This window comes from Ascaphus truei, chromosome 8 (assembly GCF_040206685.1).
Source record: "Ascaphus truei isolate aAscTru1 chromosome 8, aAscTru1.hap1, whole genome shotgun sequence".
In the NCBI taxonomy this organism is placed as follows: domain Eukaryota; kingdom Metazoa; phylum Chordata; class Amphibia; order Anura; family Ascaphidae; genus Ascaphus; species Ascaphus truei.
The window spans coordinates 16,849,548-16,870,601 of record NC_134490.1 but is presented as its reverse complement, the minus strand read 5'-3'; the positions used below and the strand labels follow the sequence as shown (position 1 = coordinate 16,870,601).

Below are 21,054 nucleotides of genomic sequence, written 5' to 3'. Positions count from 1 at the left end.
ACATCACTTTAGCATGTTTATGTTAACATAACAGGACTTGTTGTTGTCAAATTATTCTACGGCACAGAAGAGACAACTAATCAAAATATAAACTTTGCCGAGGGCTAAAAGTCGGAATGATAAATTCTCCGGCATTTTTCACATACTCGATCGTTGGCTGTTTGTGTTCACTTTGTGTTCATGTGTATCTGAAACAGACCAGAGAAGGCCTAAAACACATCATCATTCATAAAAAACCTGGATGCGTTTATATTCCAGTTATTAGGGTGAAGTGTCAATAGGGTTCTTTTTCAAAGTACAGTACCACCGCAGCAAATTTTGGTGGGAAATAGCACCAGATTTAGCAAAGGGAACCCCCCCCCCTTTTGATTTGATATAATACTTTGATACCCTATACTTGCAGCTGTAGATTTTGATAGAAAGCTCCCCAGATGTGCCATTGTGTAGCTAACTCTAGTTCATAACTATTTTCCTTTGCTGAATTAAGAAGATCGTACATCCGAATGTACCATGTCGAAATTAGAATGAACGATATTCTAATTAAAGGATTTACCATTCTCAGAAATATGAAAGATCTGTACTCTAATACCTGGACAGATTATTTAACCCTTTGTAACTATTGTGTCATTTTCTTGATACTTTACACTCTTGCATGGGCGCCAATCCTTTGAAAGACTTCCAACAAAGTGAAAGCTTGTATAATATAAATATAGGGAAGGCGAGATCAGGATAGAGATCAGTCCTGTTCACAATAAAGGTTACTACAGGGTTCTCCAAAAGGAGCAGATCAGAAAACAATTTAGTAGTGGAAGGGCCAGAAGCATCTTGCAATTTAATTTTAAATACATTCAAAGACACTTTTATATTTAAATGTTTTGCACTAATTATAAGATCTGTGTCATATTTAGATGCTTTAACAAAATTTACAGGTGAGTAAAATAAACCACATTAATCTGCCTAAGCAACTAGTTTGACTTTGGAAAGACCAGAGAGTCTAAGGGCCATATCAAAGCCATCGGTGGGCCACCAGTTAAAGAGCCCTTTGGTCCTTTCTTTAACTCTCCATATGTAATGGGGCAATATATATCATTGTTATAATATTGTAGCTGTACACTTTCTATTATAAACCCTCTGCTTTTTTTCAGGGCCCTGTTGGACGACCTGGCCTTCCGGTAAATAGCATGTTTTTTTTCTTTAAACTTGATGTGTTATGGAGGAGATACTGTATGCCAAACGGCAGATAGGACAATGCATGGGAGCACTGGATAATTGAAAACCCAGGGAGATATTCTTTATAGAGGACCATCAGTATCAGGGAGACACAACTTCAAATGATCTTATGCGGTGTATTATAACAGCACGGCTGAGGAAAAGAAACCAAAAGTTGTCTTGTGATAAAGTAGCAGTACTATATACTCAGATGGAAGACGGGATTAGTACATAACACCGATGGCTGGTTTATGAGAGAAAATATCACCTCAAACTATTTTTATAGCTTCCAAATCAGTTTTAATAATAATAATAGGATTAAAAATAACAATGGATTCACCTTCAACATTTCGAAAAAGCACATTCAAATAAGGATCAATTTGAAATAGACGTATGCCGTTTTTAAGACTATACTGTACATTGCTACCGATTATAGTGCATTTAAATGACATAGTTTTACATAATCTCTAAAAGCATGTCTTTGTGGGCTGGGAAAATTGTGTAGGCAAATGTCTCTTGCAAATGAACGTTTCTTAAAATACTTCTAAAATAGCATTTTGTAACCAAGCAAACAGAGTTGCTTATTTTTGCAATGTATCTTGCACCATTTACAGTAAAGTTGGATTTAATCGAATCACATTAGCTGGAGCGGGGCCTCTCTCTAGTCATACAACCAAAATATATATGTTTAAATTGTGTCTAATTCCCCTTTTCATCCTCAGCACACCCCTAATAATGAAATTATCCAGTACTTTTCTGTTCTAGAGAAATATTGTTCTAAAAACATTTTGCATAAACCCTTTAAAAGGAAGCAATTGTGATTTCCTAAACAAAATCCTTATAACTCAGTTCCCATTACTGCAATACATTTATGTTTCAGTTTGTAAGTGAAAATAATCTCCCCTTCACAAAAAAAGAGTTATGTTTTGTATAGTTCATGAAGGCCGAAGTATGAAAACCTACTGAATATATTGCACATTAGGGAACCACCGGTAATAAACAGGAAAGACGCTTATGATCAAAGCATTTTATTTCTTTGCAACTTCTACATAAGTGCATCTACTCCCTGAAACTGGACAATCCGAGTTAACACATTAATTAAGTAATAATCCCCGAAGAACAGGGCATTACAGGCCAATAATGCCCTGGCTGGAAGAGTTGAAGGCCCGAGGCGAAGCCAAGGGACTTTAACCCAGCCAGGGCATTATTGGCCAGTAATGCCCTGTTCTGAGGGGATTATTACTATTATAGGCTAAATGTAGACTTTTTTCATAAATAATAGACACTTTTGTATAGTTATATAGATTTTTTTATTAAAATAAAATGGTAAATACATGAATCCACCTCTGTATACGCTCACACTGCAGCTATCTATATCCACACACTGCCGCCCCCTCTGTGGACACACACACAACACAGCACCTCTACACACACACACACACACACACACACACACACACACACACACACACAGCAGCTCAACACACAACACAGCAGATCTACACACACACAAACTGCTGCTACACACATACACACACGCACACACAACACAGCACCTCTACACACACAATCACACCACACACACACACACACTGGAGCTCTACACACACAACACAGCACCTCTACACTCACAACACAGCACCTCTACATACACAACACAGCAGCTCTACACACACAACAAAGCAGCTCTACACACACACACGCACACACACACAACACAGCACAATCTGCAGCTATCTATATCCACACACTGCCGCCCCCTCTGTGGACACACACACACACACACAACACAGCACCTCTATACACACACACACACACACACACACACACACACCAGCTCAACACACAACACAGCAGATCTACACACACACAAACTGCTGCTACACACATACACACACGCACACACAACACAACACATACACACAAAAGCACACCACACACACACACTGGAGCTCTACACACACAACACAGCACCTCCATACACACACACTCTGCTGCTACACAAACATACAACAACACAACACACACACACTGCTGCTATACCCATAAACACTGCTACACACACACCACAGCAGCTCTACACACACACACACACACCATAGCAGCTCTACACACACACACACCACAGCAGCTCAACACACACACACACACACACACACACACACCACAGCAGCTCTGCACACACACACACACACACACACACACACACACACACACACACACACACACACACACACACACACACACACACACACACACCACAGCAGCTCTACACACACACACACACCATAGCAGCTCTACACACACACACACCACAGCAGCTCAACACACACACACACACACACACACCACAGCAGCTCTGCACCCACACACAAACACATACACACACACAACACAGCAGCTCTATACACACATGCTACACCCATAAACACTGCTGCTGACACACACACACACACACACACACACACACACACACACACACACACACACACACACACACACACACTGGAGCTCTATACACACACACACACACATCAGCTCTACACACACAACACAGCCGCTCTACACACACAACACACAAACTGCTGCTACACACACATACAACTGCACAACACAACACACACACTGCTGCTGCTATACCCATAAACACTGCTACTGACACACACACACACACACACACACACACACACACACACACACACACTGCAGCCACAATAAAAAATGCAGCCACTTACTTCTTTGCAGACTCTATCCCCCACAATTCAACTGAATCTGCTCAGAAAATTTCAGTCAGCTCAGGAGGGGGAGGAGTCAACCCATGGCTGATACTTGCTGACCAATCCCCTGCCCTGTCTCAGAGCTGCTACTTCATTCTGACCAATCCCCTGCCCTGTCTCAGCTGTTGTGAAAGCTGATTGGCGGGAAATAAACAGATTGAAAATTACACTTTGTAAGCTGCTAAAATTCCGGACATTACTGATTGGTTAAAATTCCGGGCATTATCCAATCAGAGAGCAGGGTTTTCAATAATGCCCTGAATTTTACTGCTTTAGCCTATAATCATGCTTAACAATCTTCCTTCAGCAACTTTGCTGACTGAGACATGGACAGGTCAAGACTTAGGCCTCGGGCATGGTCAGCGCTTATGCGCTGACCCGTGCTGAGGTGCGCTGCTGCTCGGCAGTGAGCCCCTGCAGCAGCAATGAGAGCAGCTTTAGCAGGGGCTCGCTTATGCTTCCGGTGCGCAGACCAAGGCCAGGGAAAGCACCCGCTTTCCCTCAGCCTCCGTGTGCCTCAGCACGGCTGCAGTCCTATGGACGCAGCCTTAGGCTGTGGCCAGGATGACGATGAGCTCATTTTTCTTGGGGTATTTGTGGCCAGCCAGTTGCACGATCGGGGGGGGGGCGTGTCAGGGGGCACGGCCATGATGTCATAAAACTGGAATCGCTCACGTAATGCGCCAGCAAGCGGCAGAAACAAATTTACTTGTCTCTGCAAGCAGCTGAGCACACGCGCGCTCACGCTGGCCACACACATTGCAGCAATGTGTTTCATCACAGTGAGCGCGCGCACCCGCTCAGCGTCACCCTGGCCGCAGCCTTAGCCTCCTATTTAATGTCTCTGGGTGAGAGAGTGGACCTCAGCTGCAGGGACAGTCATTTTGCCCCATTGTCCTTATTATTATTTTTTATTTTAGATTTGTTGCACATTTTATTGTTTTCTTTGCTAGCCTCCTGTTTAACAAATTTGTAAGCAGTTAATGCACAGTTAACAGTGTTGTAACATCCATTACGTTGAACGATACAGTAAGTTCTCTGTACTTGAATGGACATTGCTGTATCATTAACGGTGTGTTATCCTGATTGGCCATTTACCTATATAAACAGAAATTTGAGACTACAAATTATCTATTTTCAGCTGCAGAGGTCCGTTATTAACTTAACGAGGAATTAGCCCAAATTCACGCCTTGTTACCTGTTAACATGTATCTTATGCACCATCCCGACTTGCGTTCCGATCAAGGATATTTTTTCTCTACCCCCTTTGTTTCTAAAGCCCTCTCCCATCTTAAACCTTTCTCACTGACTGCCCCACAACTCTGGAATGTCCTGCCCCTCAATATCCGACTAGCACCCTCTATATCCACCTTTAAGACCCACCTTAAAACACACCTGCTTAACGAAGCATATGAGTAACTCCGTAGCTGATACTATACACCTCATACAATAACCATGGCTCCTTGCAGATGCACTTACCAGAACGCCCTCCTACTGTCTCTGTACGTTCTACTTACCAATTAGATTGTAAGCTCTTTAGAGCAAGGACTCCTTTTCCTAAATATTACTTTTATGTCTGAAACACTTCTTCCCATTATGTGTTATTTGTATTATTTGTTATTTATGATTGTCACATGCATTACTGCTGTGAAGCGCTATGAACATTAATAGAGATATATAAATAAAGACATACATACATCTTCAAAGCTCAACAACGCAGTATTAAGTGCTCTTTTTGGCCGGAAAGGGCATTGCATTAACTATAACGAAATGTAAATGCTAATGATATGCACAGCCAAAGAGGTGTTTCCCCTAACAACATATATCCACTGAGGTCCGGTAAAGTTAACTGAGGGATTTAACAAGACGGTAGTCCAGTCATACCTAAAGGTGGCATTACTCCCATCCAGACCCTCAAATATGGCTTTTGAGAGAGAGAGAGAACCATATTTCTGGGTCTGGATGGGAGTAACATCACCTTTAGGTAAGACATGCATGATGCGAGCCATGTTATTTGAAGCTAACGCAAGACATGGCGTTAGGCCTATGTTAATGAGATACACAATGGCCATTGTTTTTGCACATATTTAGCTTTGTGGATATGCGGTAACCTCAGGGAAAATAACTGCTGTTAATCATTCTGATCACAAACCTGTTATTAGCACGAAGTTAATGGAGCTCTCTGGATCTGGCCCATAGTGGCGCCCCCACATTGATTTGGATTATTTTAAGTCCATGCAGAAAAGCAGAAAATTGTACAATACAGTATACAGGGGGTTCAAGTCAGGTCCTCAAGCCCTCCAAAGAGGTCAGTTTTTCATGATATCCCAGCTTCAGTACAGTTGACTCAATTAGAGGTTCAGTCCAAGACTGACCCTCTGATTGAGCCGCCTGCGCTGATGCAGGGACTGATTGACCCACCCCACCTGTGCTGAAGCAGGGATTGATTGACCCACCTGTGCTGAAGGGGGGATATCCAGAAAACCTGACCTGTTGGGGGGCTTGAGGACTGGAGTTGAGCACTACTGCTGTATACAGTGCACCATGAGGCAGTCTCACCAGGGTAACGCATATGTATCATAGAAATAAGCCACTGGATGAGTGCCACCTGGGTTTCAAGCTCTGAAATAGGACTTGACCTCTTGATACATGCGTTGGTACATAGGCTCAGTATAAGAAACCCAAAAGCAGCCCAATTGAACACACTATTCAAGGAGGTTTCAAAATGTTTTCATTCTTACTCACGTGTTCCATCTCTAGCCATTATCCGAAGATAACCTCCATATTTCATTTATCTTCAAGTGAAAAGCTATCTTCTTAGTTTTACAGGCTCGTAACCCTCTCCGTATTTACCATGAAGGATTGTGGTAGATTTTATGAGAAAAGGAAACGCTCCAATACACACAACAACAATTTGGCGCCTGTAAAACTGTTCTCCTGAAGTGTAAGCAGCGTCCCAATGGGAGAGGGGCTTTTTTAAGCAAACACACCTAAAGACTCCAGCATGTCTTTGAAATTATCATCGGTCATGCACTTGTCTGTATTGCTCTATTAAAGAACAAGGAGAAACAAAACAGGAAAACCTTAAGTACCATGAAATAGGGTGGGAACTGCATGTAAAGCTGGCCAGATGTTCTGGTCCAAGAATGGTGGGCACACTGGACAGTCTATCTTCAAAGGGACCCTCCCAGAAAATAACTTTATTGTGCTTTATTTCCTTTTTATTTTTAGAAATTGTAATTGATTTGTTGCGTGCTCTTCAGAGGATAAACTGTTGCATGAGTTATACTTTTTGTTTGATAACCAGCCAAATTCGGGTTTACCATTAAGTTCAATTAGCAGAGTTTTATCAAAGGTTTACACACATTGTGGTCAAGTACCACACTGTAACAATTTTAGTAACATATACCACGGGTCCAGTCATTTGCTTTATTTTGATCTCATTAGTGCTTGTGTGAGCCAGCATCATTCCATTGCAATGTGTTGCTGCTATTAAAGGGTGAAAGACTGTACATAGCCAATGCAAACCTCGCTGAAGAATACAATGAATGTCAAGAAGGAATATCTGGAAGAAATACATTATAAATGTTATTATGTTCCTTGTTGCTCCTCCAGCCGAAGGAGGCGATTTACTAAAGACTTGCCCTGCTGGTGTTCCCAATACACAAACTTTTCACATTGTGTTCAATACATCTAGCAATATTGTTGTACTGGAAGCCTAGAGGCTGACGGCAGTTTGTTATTTTTGCTGACCTCTCTGTCTTCTGACTTAAAATAGTTGGAATTTAGGTATCAATAAACTGGTAACAATTACAGTTAAGTACAAGTGTATGTTGGAATCATGTATACATATTAGTAAAACCATTGGCACATCATGGGAGGCTTGGTTAAATCTACAGTAAACGGACCAGACCCATAGAGGTTATGGTCAGCTGTGCAAATTGGGCTCTGCACATTCAGTAAGTTGTTCTGTGCATGATAGAAATAGTTTTGTACTTGTGGCACGACTCCACTTGTGGCACTTGTGGCTGTACGCAGCCACACATAGCGGCACAATGATGACAAATACCTACTCACTTCAACAAAGCATGAAACAATGCATTCAGAATGGGTGCTTTACACAAAACTCTCTCTGCGATTACAGTTGAGATTCTCTATATTAGTGTTTGCATCCTTAGTGTCCTGTAACCTCTCTGTATTTTTCCCAGCTCTGAGGCAGTCATCTTAACATTGCAACAATTTTACCTTCCATTGCTCCGAGCCTGTTGCCTTGGCAACCCCCCTCTGCTCAAACCTCAGTTGGTTTGGCTTTCCACCCCTGCTATGTTTTGTTAATAGGTATAGTCCTTTGCTTCTTCCTGCCTGGACAGGAAAGCATGCTTTCTTTTGGAACCAGCAACCATTAGGAGCAGTCTGTTATCCCAGCTCCTGGTAGAAATTATCTTCATTTACCTCTCCCTCACTTTTGCCACCTATCCCAGTTCCCCTGTTTGTTATTGTTGCTTTTCCAACAAGAGAAAATAAGGACTCAGTGTGCATCTACGGGGAGTGAGTTACCTACCTGTCTCTACCACTTGCCACAGTGTACATGAGTCAGAATACGTACTGTAGTAACTAATTTTCCTTATTCCTATACACAGTTGTATAGCCTTGAGTCTGTTACACTTGCATCTGATAACATATCTGTACAGTGAAAATCCTCGTATCTTAACACACTCTGTTGTTATTTGTTTGTGCGCCTTCTCTAGCTTAGTGATCACCTTCTCTTGCAGCATCTTATGCTAAGAGTCGTAGTACTACTGAATATAAAGCAACCGACAAAGTTGAAGGAATAAATCTTATATTCTGAAATCTGAATTGACACTACTGTAGTGCTGAATTTCATTTCGACAGTTAAGTAATCCTGCCGTTTATGAAATGTTATCAGTAGGTTACATTGTATTGTAATGCTTAGCTTGAAACTCTGCTTCCAACCTCCATGTGATTTTCATTGATTGTCAGGGAGACAAAGGCGGCTTTGGGATACCAGGTCGGATGGTGAGTTTGACCCTCTGCATCCATCTGTGTGAAACATTTTGCCGTGGAAGGCTGGGCTGAGTGCAAGCATGATGGTTGTACATCGCACTTTCATAAACAATGCTTGCTTCTACTTTTGTGCTGTTTGACGTGTTCAGGGAATTCTCCGTTGAATTATTCTGCCTGGCAAAATACTGCACATAATGTCCTGTGAGATTTATGAGGAGTATAACTGAAAACGTTATAAAACACAAGTTTTTTTGTAAATGAACAGTAATTCTAACCCATGCTTTGACATCGGGTCATGCTTGTGAGCTTCATTACATGATGTTTTACTTAGAACTCCATAATATGGGCATATGTACAGGATAGCACATTACTTGCTGAACTCCATTAGGGTTAATTTACTGGTCTGAATCCCACAGTCAAAACTATGAAATTGAGACCCATGTCAAAAATCCTTTCCTTCCTCTGTGGACTGGGAATACGTGTTGACTTTAACTTCATGCCAGTGTCATGAACTTCTACAGAAAACAGGAGATATATGAGTTTAGTTTATTTAAGAACAGCGACAACTGGTGAAAAGGTGAATGCACTGTGAGATTCTATCTTTGCGGTTATCTCTGCATACCATCAAGATAACTTTGCTGAAGTTTGCTATCTTGCCCCAGAATTGTGTACTGATTAAACTGTATAACCCTGCTTTAAATGGTCCCAATCCCACACTTTAGTAGTGCATTCCACCGTTTTATCACTTAATGAAGAAGTGCTTTCTAACTAGTTTTACTTCCTGTTCTTTCTATAAAATCCAAAGTGCTTTTGGTCCTTCCCTTTCCCATCCATGTCCAAACTATAATGCAGAGTTTTAGCAAGTAATCCTATGGATTACCTTGCAATTATGCTTAGTGGTAGCATTGATAATTGTAGTTGTACAACACACCGTAACGTAGTCTGGTCAGCTCAGTAAAATAATTATCTAGGAACTTCCTTGCAATCACCAGGAAAAGGATGTAATCTATTGGTGAACTGCCACGGTGCAAACATATTCCCGACCTGCAAAGTTAGCCAATTAATAAAGGAACCTAATTGGTTAGGTAAAATAGATTTGTTTATGGTTTCGGAGTAGAATTACTACATTGAAAATTCTGTATGTTAAGGATTTCCTAAGGAATAGGAGTACCGTCCTTTAGGGATCTTAGCAATTAACAAGCTCTATTAACAAGTCTACAACTGTTACATAAACAGTAATTACAATCAAAAGCTTTTAAAGTCTCATGTGCCTACAAGAGATGGGGAGATGCTATCAAGGGCCTGGAACTCTTAAAATGCTTTCCCACTCCTTTCGTACTTTGTAGTTTGTGACGATAAGAGTAAAATATTTAAACATTATGCATTCCTTATGCAATGCTGCCAAAACCTCACGCTAAAAGTTTAAAGGGAACACTTGTGCATTTTGCAAAGGCAGAATCCATATAGGGGAACCGGTGAAACAATGGGAAGATCCCCTCTGAATGTGCGTCTTCTATTAAGAAGCATGTCTAGTTTACAAGAGGCATGTGCTACTCTGCTATTTAATAATGTAAATATGTATGTGCGCGTATTTCTTAAGGGTAAGACACGCTTGCTAAATGCTTTGCATTGTGATTCTGCTTCTGGGCAGCTGTATTGTTTTATAGCTTCATGAGTCTCTACTGTATGTTGGGATAAATGAAAAGTGGTAAAGAGAAGTAGAACCACAAATCATTTGACGTTAATGTTCTCTGGGACTAATGTATTGGTTTGTATGAGCATCATTCATTTTCTGGGGCATTTAAATGGTAGGACTTTTTTTTAGGACTGGGTTTACTGATTGCCATGGCAGAAGAACTGAATTACTATATTACAAATAAATACACTAATATTTAATGATTAATACTCATACATGAGAAATGTTGTGCACATAGAGGGAGAACAAATCAAATACAGAATACACATGGGTACAAGACAACATTTAGAGCACCAACACTTTCAAAAGTAGATCATCTATTTATTTGTAACAAGTTTTACCAGGAAGTAATACATTGAGAGTTACCTCTTGTTCTCAAGTATGTCCTGGGCACAGAGTTATGATGACAATACATGGTTACATTAGATGAACAGAGGTTATACGTTATATTTAAAGACGTGGCATGAACAGTTAAAGATAATATATGTTATAGGCGTGTGTAACAGTTACATGCCAGATTAAAATGTGAGGCAGCTTTGGCCTTGGACGAACATAATGATAATGTTACAGCTAATCTGGTGGGTCTAGTATGCCATTGTAGAAAATTAAGTAATCATGAGAGTGACATATGTCACGATCCTTCTCCGTCATTGTTCCATTCTATAAAATACACATGAAGAAGAGAGTTGTGATGTATTGAAAGCTCATGCTCCAGCGACACAATCTACTTCTCTCCATGACCAGTATGAGCTCTGACAGCATTGTATTTGCATGTGTTTTATGGGTGTTGTGATGAGCATGATGGTCATACCAAAGATTGGGTCCGGGCAACACAGATTTGTTAATCTGTTGATCCAATAGCCACTATGGTACAATGCATAATGTAGTTTTTCTCCTAGCAGTAATAAGGAGTAATAAATTGACACTTATGCATGGGAGTATTTCATTGCATTATTTAATACAGTATACAAAGATAATGCATGTAATGCTGTTTCATGTGTTTAGGATACATTTACAGAATATTGCTGTGCAAAGGAGTATGCTCTTTTACTGAAATGTATAATAACAGATATACCAAGGGTAGCCAACTAAAGTCCTCAAGGGCTACCAACAGGTCAGGTTTTCAGGCTACCCCTGCTTCAGCACAGGTGGCTCACCTTTCGACTGAGCCTGATTGAGCCACCTGTGCTGAATCAGGGATATTATGAAAACCTGGTCTGTTGGTAGCCCTTGGGGACTGGAGCTGGCTACCCTTGATCCATACCAATGCATAGTCTGCAATGAATCGAAGGCATGTAACTAATTTGAAAATCATGGAATCCTATATACATTTCTTGCTAATGTGCTTTTCAGAGGTCTTTCATTTTTAAATCTGCATTTGCATTTTGGCAATATATTTCACACATTAATTAACCCCTTTTGGCCTGGGAATTTGCTAAAAATGTATTGTTTTGGAATTGATTGTTTTTAAAAGCAGATCTACAAAAAAGCAGAAGTTGACACTAAAACTCGATCCTGTTTTAAAATCCTACAGAGCGTTTATTTATTCGATAAAACGTCTGATTGGCGCTTCGTTTCTGTTACTTCAGTTTGCGCATATCTTTTTAGCACATTTCAACAATCCATAAAAGTATAAAGTGTGATTTCCATGATATGATGTAGAGGTCTGACAAAGATGGTTCTGTAATTCTAGTGGAAGCCATTCATTCCCTTGGCATTACATTGCATTTACAATTTGCCATCTGTACAATCCATATCCCCTTCAATTTCTGTGAAATAGAACGTGTTAATTCATCTGCCACATCTTTGCTTCCATGAGCACATTTCCTGACTTGCATGTCACCCTGTCAGTCATCCCAATCACCACTAATTGGCCCATCCATTGCTATTTCCACCATCGCTGCTACATTTGTTAGCATGCAGGATATACAGGTGCGCCAACGAGTATTCTAACACTTGCCTTAAACTTGCCTTGGAAAATCTGGGGCTATCACCAACAAGACCCAGGTACATGCTGGGTACATGCTGGAATATTTCACACATTTCTGCAGAGACTAATGGCCCATCGGATTAACACAGCAGGGGTTCCTGGCAGTCCCATTCGGTTTGAATGGGACTGCCAGGGACCCCCGCTGTTAATCTGATGGGCCATTAGTCTCTGCAGAAATGTCTGAAATGTTGCAGCATGTACCCAGCATGTACCTGGGTCTTTTTGGTGATTGCCCCTGATTTGTTTTAGAATAATCGTCGGCACTACAGTATTGTGATCCATACAGGTGACCAATGACCACCCTCCCTCTTGTTTACAGTTCTCTTGTCTGGTTGATTCAGAGCAATGCAACTATTTGTGCTATAACACTTGTGTGCTACCACGTATACAGATGTTACCTGTGCCATTGGCCATCATGCTGTCACAACATTTCTCAGTATTTCACAACATACAGATTTTGGCAATGCTTGCAATTTGTAGGTCTGTCAAGTCTTCCTTGACTGAAGGTCTTAGCCCAGCTAATTCCATTACCTTCAGTGAGGTCTTACTGCTTAAAAGCATTCTTATCCAATAAACATTTGGTGTTTGTAGGTTCGTCAAGTCCTCTCAGTTGGAGTTCCTAACCCAGCTAATTCCATTGCCTTCAGTGAGGTCTTACTGCTTAAAATTAGTTATATTCAATAAACATTCCGTTTTTGTACAGAACACCCAAATCGTACTCATTTGAACCAATGAAAGCTACGAGTATGTCATAACACACAGTATCATGCCAGTAGGCCAGTTGTCGGGGTCACATCTGTATCACACATTGGAACCATCTGAATGTTGCTTATCCCCTCATAGTTACAAAGTTCACTGGACTGTACAATATTTTTTATTCAATCCATGGACTACTCTACCAACAGAGAAGGATTTGGTATATGGTTTTGAACACTTGTTGGTCGATGTGTAATTAACACTGGCTCCTTGTTTGTTATTCTCTCTCTCTCTCTTTTTCCCTTTCTCCCTCTCTTTCATTTCCTCATCATACCTTTTACCCCATTGCATGCGTCTGCGGATGGTGTAAATGACCCAGGGATTAAAGGGCCAGCTCGGAGAGAAGGTGAGTCACTTCCCGCCTTTCCAAAAATGCCCTCTAACCACATGCTTATCCATGTGAAAACTGTGTACTTCCAGCAAAGACAACAGAATTACTCTTCCTTTAATTCCTGCTTCCTCACATCCGTGCTTCCTTTTGAAAAGACCCTGCTTTGTTGAATAACCTCAATTTTGAAGCACTTCTGTTAAGCAAATAAGGAAGTCAAACTATGCATGTGAAGCTTATTGGAACTCTTGCTTGGTTTTCTTTTAGTATAAATTGGGAATGAAGGAGTGGCTCAGTGAGTAACTCTGGTTCAATTCCCAGTGTCGGCTCCTTGTGAACTTGGGCAAGTCACTTTATCTCCCTGTGCCTCAGGCACCAAAAACATACATTATAAATTCTACGGGGCAGGGACTGTGTCTGCAAAATGTCTCTGTAAAGCGCTATGTAAAAACTAGCAGCGCTATAGAAGAACAAACTATTATTATTATATTATTACCATAAAATGTATATTTTTGGTGCCAAAGTGCCACAAGACCTTTTGGTACTAGTGAGCACATGGCCCAACTCCTTCCTCCTCTTCCATTGGGATTATTCACTCTTGGCAGAGGTCAAAGGCAGTAATGGGCAGAAATCAAATGATTTTCAGGGAACGTCACGAGGGCCACCTGCCTGCTGACTCTTGTATTGGTCTCTGATCACAAGGACAGTCACAGTAATGGGCCCTGAATCTTCATAACTCACTGCCTTGCAAATCCTGTATCAAATGTTCTTACATGTGCTGGATCAAACAAGAAAACACAGCAGTCTGTGTTTGCCATGTTTTTCATCACAGGACAAGGAACTGGCAATATAATCCCTTTGTTATTGAACATCGTTTATTTTGACTAACCTGAGTTGGTATAATAATAATAATATTAAAACATAAAGGCCAGAATCACGTAGTGTTGTGGGGGAATTGCACGTTGATCTGGCGATAACTGCCTTTCAAGTCCATGACCGTTACCAGTGAATCGAGAAGTGGTACCCTGCATTGCGGATGGTTGAATCCCAGCCCAAGTGGTTTTTTTGCTTGAGCAAACCCTGCATTGTTTGCCATCCCAGTCATCACACTGCATTCCAGGGAATGGAAAGTACTCCACTTGCCACCATATAGTCAGAAGCTAATCTAAAACAATCTTTGATTGCTGAAAACGTCAGAAATCAGATATACAAATAATACAAAACTCAGATTGATAAAACGCCCTCATTTTTAAACCAATAGAGTAATGGAAGATGTATAATTTTGATTTGATTTGTAAATTATAATGGTTTCCTTTTTAATTTTTAGGAAAGAGTTTTGGTGGTGACCAGTTGTCATTATTGGTGCAGTCCAATTTATTTTACGATAGACATGTATTGTCATACTAAACATTGCTTATATTGTGGACTAATTTCCAAAGTATTATTTGTGAGGCATGACACTGACGACAAAATCATAATCCATGACAGATCAGAAATCTTAGAGAAGTCTGATAGCCTATTGGAATTCTGCAACAAAAAAACATAATATCCAAAACATTACCAATAATTAAAATGTAAGCTTCCTCCAGGGAAGAAACCTGGTGAGATAATATTGTTTCATGACATTGTGTATGTCATATAGAAAATGAAACACACTGCGGTTTATGTAACATAATTGTAACTCTCTCCTCAGGTTTATTTTGGGTCCGAACACTATAATTTTCTTTAGCCACAACATCTGACATGTGTTGTTGCTTTATGCATAAATTATAAACAGTAACAATTGTGTTAGACAATAAATATGTGAAACCACATCCTGGTGATGTCTTACACTTCTCTGTCTAAGGAATGCTTTTCTGTGTATACAGCCAGTTCTATTTCAAGGTTTAGTAAACGCCAATAAAGAAACATTTGAGAGAGTACAGATGTGACCCCTGTTCTGCACCACCATTGATTAATCATTACCTTAGATCTTCTGGAAATTCCATCACAAGCTATGGCAGACTGAGATATACCGTGCAAATGTCGCCACTAAATCCATTTGAGAATCTGTAATGTGCTCTGTGAAAGGATCGTAACCAAATCATATGGAAATTATGGATATACTAGGATACAATTACAGTCCGTGCACAGTTATATTTATATGTGGTCTTCTTGAGCTTGGATATCAAAGAACTCTTTGTATCAGTACCAAGATGAGTATAAGAATTGTGTCTTTGTTACACTTGTCAAACGTCAGAGACATCACAACCTGTTGATGACATCCAGACCCATATTACTAAGCAGTGCTATACATTTAGCCACCATCCAGTACTAGAAGACACCTTATGGCCCATTTAAGTGAGGACTGAAGGTGTCTGATGGCATAACTCTGCTCAGTAAGTATGGTCCACAGTGTGTAAAACCATGCTGAACCCTGCAACCAATTCGGAAACTATGGTTATATGAGCACAATATATAGCGCAAAGGGTTTGACACTTGGGTTGGAGACCAAAGGATTTAAGGGAAGCTGATTTTCACATTACATTACACAAAGGTGTGGGGCGAACAAAACATGGAGGCATAGTGAAATAATGGTGATAAATCTGAGCTCACATCAAAGTAACATCATATGCAAAATATCCAGTGCAGACCAGGCTTTTAGTTTAACATTGGGGGTAAAATACTGCAAGTGTAATATCATACAGTACTACTTCCGTCATAATATTTAATATAAAGATGTTGAGTATTAAGATTCAAGAATATTGCTTTAGCATTAAATTGATGCTGTGATCCTTATAGAATATGTATCTCTTTATCTCAGTGTATTTTGCTTCAACGAGATCCTGCGTGTGACAGAGATTTTTGTATAGGTGACATATAAGAGTAGTTACTTGATGCACATATTATAGTTATACATTTCTGCATCTGATGCAGGCTTCCTTCTCCACTAACTTGCATTAGAAATCATTCCAGGTCTGAACTAAAGCAAACCTTTGCATTGCCTCAGATGTATGAAACGTAATAGATAGTTTCTTACATTTGAAGCAGGCTCTAAAACGTATAATAGTATTTCACTGATGTCCCAAAGTGTCACATATCTGTTTTGCTTGAAGATGAGGTCAGGACCAGTGGCGTTACTGCAAGTTTTTGTCTATTTCCTCTTTCCATGGATATATTCTGCTTGATTCAGTCTTCTAGATGTAATACTCAGCGCTTTCCTAGTGCTCTCTTCTTCTTCCTTAAACTCCCTCCCTTTCCATTTTCAGTGTATGCCTTTTAGTTATGCATTTTCATCCTCCATTCTAACCCCATAACATGTCCCAGAGGCTCTGCTTAACAATGTGTTTCAGCTCCCTGCAGCACTAGGTGCTCGTTTGAATGCACTGTACAGCTACACTGTGTCTGCCTACCCCACTTATTAGTTTTTTCCATCTTGGTGACTTTTCAGTTCTTTATCAGTGTTTTTCTCATTCTCTCTCTTCCCTTCTGTCTGTCTTTCTGCAGGGAGCTCCAGGAGAACCTGGCATGTCCATTATAGGACCCCGTGGCCCTCCTGTAAGTGCCTTTTTCCCCCTAAACAACGCTTCTCATTGGGGGTATGAGACATAAAGAAATGAGTGGGATCACAAGCAAGTTAAGGGACCCCAATTCTTTAATGCAGGGGTGCGCAAACTTCCTCGGCTGCCCCCCCCACCCCTTGCCTGAGCTGCCACAGGGTCGCGCCGCCCCCCTTTACCTTTTGAGTGCGGCGTCAAATGATGCAGCGGGGTCATGTGCCGTCACATCACGTGGGTTGCCATGGCGACAGGCATAAAATGATGCCGTGGCCATGGAGACGCGAGGCCTGGTAAGTGAATTTACAGAGGCCTCACACAGAATAGCGCGAGCCTCTGTAAGCGCCATGCCCCCCCTAAAAACTGTCGCGCCCCCCTTAGGGGGTGCGTCCCCCAGTTTGCGCACCCCTGCTTTAATGTATACCATCTTATTAATTTTATCATCAGACCTTTGGTTTATTTTTCATTGCAGTGCATGCACTTACAATGCAATTGAATTGGTTCACACAAAAATACCATTATATATATATATTTTTTTTCATATATATATATATATATATATATATATATATATATATATATATATATATATATATATATATGCCACTTTCATGACTAGCGAACATTGCTATAAATATTCCTCCATCACTTAAGAAGAGGTTAATGGGAAAGTGAAGCACCTAACATATGTTATTTTAGTGCCCACAATTGGTTGGCATCCGCAGGGAGAATTACAGGGTACGTGTTTAGAACAGGGAGATTTCTCTGGTACATTCAATGCTTAGACATGTGGTATAAATTGTATATTTTTAACTGCATATAAGTATCTACTGGTGATTTTCCTAAAAGGAAGATAATTACAAGACTTTGCTTTGGTTAGTCAAGATGATCTTTATAATAAGAAAACACGCAGGTTTTTAGGCTGGAACAAATTGTTACTATTTTTAAATTGAAGGCAAATTTTGCATGTCTTACATTTTTTTATTTGGTTTTATGTGCTGCTACAACATTTGTGCAACACAGTCAGGTACAGCAGCAAATACTAGCAATAAAAGAATCTATGGAGTTTTTGTAATAAACTCTGATTGTGCCGATCTGACCGCACGCAAATTCCAATGTCTTTGCTCCTGTTTGCATCAATGAATTATTTAGCGAGTTCATCAATGGCCTCATTTTTTTCTATACATTCTCCATCACCAACTTCTTCCAGGACTAAGGTGCTATTAACATCTCTCTGCAAGCTGACAAAATAATAAAACAGTCAACATAATAATAATATTTTTTCGTATAGCGCACGCTGCATGGTTCATGCTATTTTTCAGGCAGAATGAATCCTAGACTCAAGGGGGCTTATAATCAAATTTACGGTGTGTGAGGCACAGGAAAATAAAGTACCTTGCCCAAGATCAGAAGGAGAGCTGACACCGAATTTTTAAAGTGATCAGAATAAGACTTTTCTGAATCCTTCCCCATATATTTATCACCCTGTGGAGATAAAATGTGAGTCTGTTGATTCTGTTTTTGCTGAATCAATAAGGCTCCTGACGCATTTGCTTCACAGGTAGTAGGATGAGGTCAAGTGGATGCCAAGCAGCAGGACAGAACTACAACATCTGGTTTTCCAATAAAGGGTCACATGTACAGTAATAGGCAATGCTAATAAGAAACAGCTTATCCCCTTTAAAAGTCCACCTGTCTTTCCACTCAAGGGTCTGATAAATGATGAAAATTGATATAAAACTGGAGTGTTTTTTTTTTTTTTTTTTACTTGCAAAAGCGGGATTTTATTATTTTTCTTTGTATTCTCGAAGATTGCAGGTTGAAGAAAAAGAAATGGTGTATGCAATACAAAGGGCATGTTATATCCAGGCTGCATGCACATTAAACGTGGTTCCAACACGCGAGACACTGAAGTGTTTTTACGATGTTAAATCGGTTTACATCACCTATACGCCTTTGCAATAAAGTCCTTGCACCATTATAATGGTTATTAATTCTTATATAATGCTCACAGTGAAGGAAGTTTGTCTATAGTAGAATTCACAGGCGCCAATGAGTCCATGCCCTGGAAAACTTAGTGTCGCTTTAGACAAGGAGACAACTGCACTTTTTTGAGGTTACAAATGGCTGATTCTCGGTATGGAACCAGGGCCTGTCATTTCCTGGGCAGCGTCTTTATAGCATATAACCCCATCCATCCTTTTCCATTTAGATGTTTGTGTATTTTGGATAGGGATATGTCCCAACAGATATTATGGCCCGTATTCTGTAAGATGTGATAGCGTAGATGATGTGTTATTGCTTGAAAAGCCCCATTAGAGATAGCACGTCCTCTGCACTATCACACCCTACAGAATAAGCCCCTATGAGAGGTATTTATGAAGCAACAATAGTGCTTATTGGTGCACTAGAGCGTGAAACTCTCATTGACTATCACATGCAAACTTCAATAGGAGAATCCCTGTGATAGTGCACTATCCCTCCATCAGCACTATCACAGTTTGATGAATAACCCAGAGGCATTGAAACTGCACAGCTGTCCTGTAAAACGGTATTACATCCAAGCCAGAGTTCCTATGCGTAAAGCCTTCCATTCATGTGTGAGTTGTGCTACTGTAGTTGGGTAAACTGACCTACACAACCAATTGTATGGTGCTTTGGTAAATGGACTCTCTTTACTTTATATAGCTTTCTGCTCTGTAAAAACAAAATATCTAGTAGAAGCTGTCAACCTCTTAGATATAGTAGCTTGGTAAGCAGCTTCTACCTATCTGTCTCAACAAAATAGCTTCCTCAGCCTTTTAATATTGCTTAGTGTTCCCCTTCACAGTTGCAAAAATCAATTACAATCACCAGGTATCCGGCAGGAGAGCTTTGCCATAACTCACAAGAAGAGACAGGGAAAACTTGAAATATGTTTTCATATTTCTTTTTTACAACTCTTCACATTCATGTCAACCTTTATGTCTCCCGGTCTGTGTGCTGTTTTTAATGGACCCTTCAACTAATCCCATAGCACCTATGCCATATAAGGGACAGTATTCTGATGTTGCTGTGTTAATCCCGGCTGGTTAATACGGCATGTCTGACAATTACAGGGATTTACTATTCATAATGAAAACTGAGACAAGATGTTCCAGTTGACAGTATCACACACTTACTGTATGTTTTATTGTTGTTTGGGGTATTTTGTCAAATTACAATGTTAATAAAAACAAGGAACCTTGACCAAACGGGAACTAGCAAACTGTAGGGTAGATCCTTAGAAGGGCACTAATTTTTCAACCTTCCGTTAATGTCAATTTAAAGTATCCAAATCTGTAACTCGTATCCCCAAAGCAAATCGTATGGTAATGAGCAGTTTAACTAACGGAGATCCTCAGACCTCTATTACTGTTAGCGCTGGATAATAACGCTACAATATTTAGCACGTTCCAAAAGCCGCCCTTACTCACATCCAGACTCAGATTATCATTGTGTTATTTCTGGGAACAGCCTAAAAGCAATGTCATGAGAATTAACCCTTTCATTACAAAAAGTTACACGTGTTACACAAAAATATTTATTATTGATCATATAAATGTGTGAAACACATCATAAACTATATTATTGTTTTTAGGTATTACAGTGATATGTTTGTGTGAACTAATGTGGTATATGGTATATAATGTAATAATGGCTGTATAACGTATGTGTCCAATAATGTATATTCATACGAACTTCAACAATATAAATTA

At 40.1% G+C, this 21,054-nt stretch overlaps 1 protein-coding gene across 1 annotated transcript in view; it reads left to right on the top strand.

Annotated features, from left to right (window-relative positions):
• Positions 1 to 1,151: 1,151 nt before the first annotated feature.
• The window catches only part of COL13A1 (collagen type XIII alpha 1 chain), a 122,660-nt gene continuing 102,757 nt past the window's right edge, over positions 1,152 to 21,054 (top strand). The window contains exons 1-4 of the mRNA XM_075610618.1: positions 1,152 to 1,172; positions 8,988 to 9,023; positions 13,773 to 13,799; positions 17,268 to 17,318. Of these exons, the coding sequence (XP_075466733.1) occupies positions 9,021 to 9,023; positions 13,773 to 13,799; positions 17,268 to 17,318 (81 nt within the window). The 5' untranslated portion in view covers positions 1,152 to 1,172; positions 8,988 to 9,020. The remainder of the gene's footprint in view (positions 1,173 to 8,987; positions 9,024 to 13,772; positions 13,800 to 17,267; positions 17,319 to 21,054) is intronic.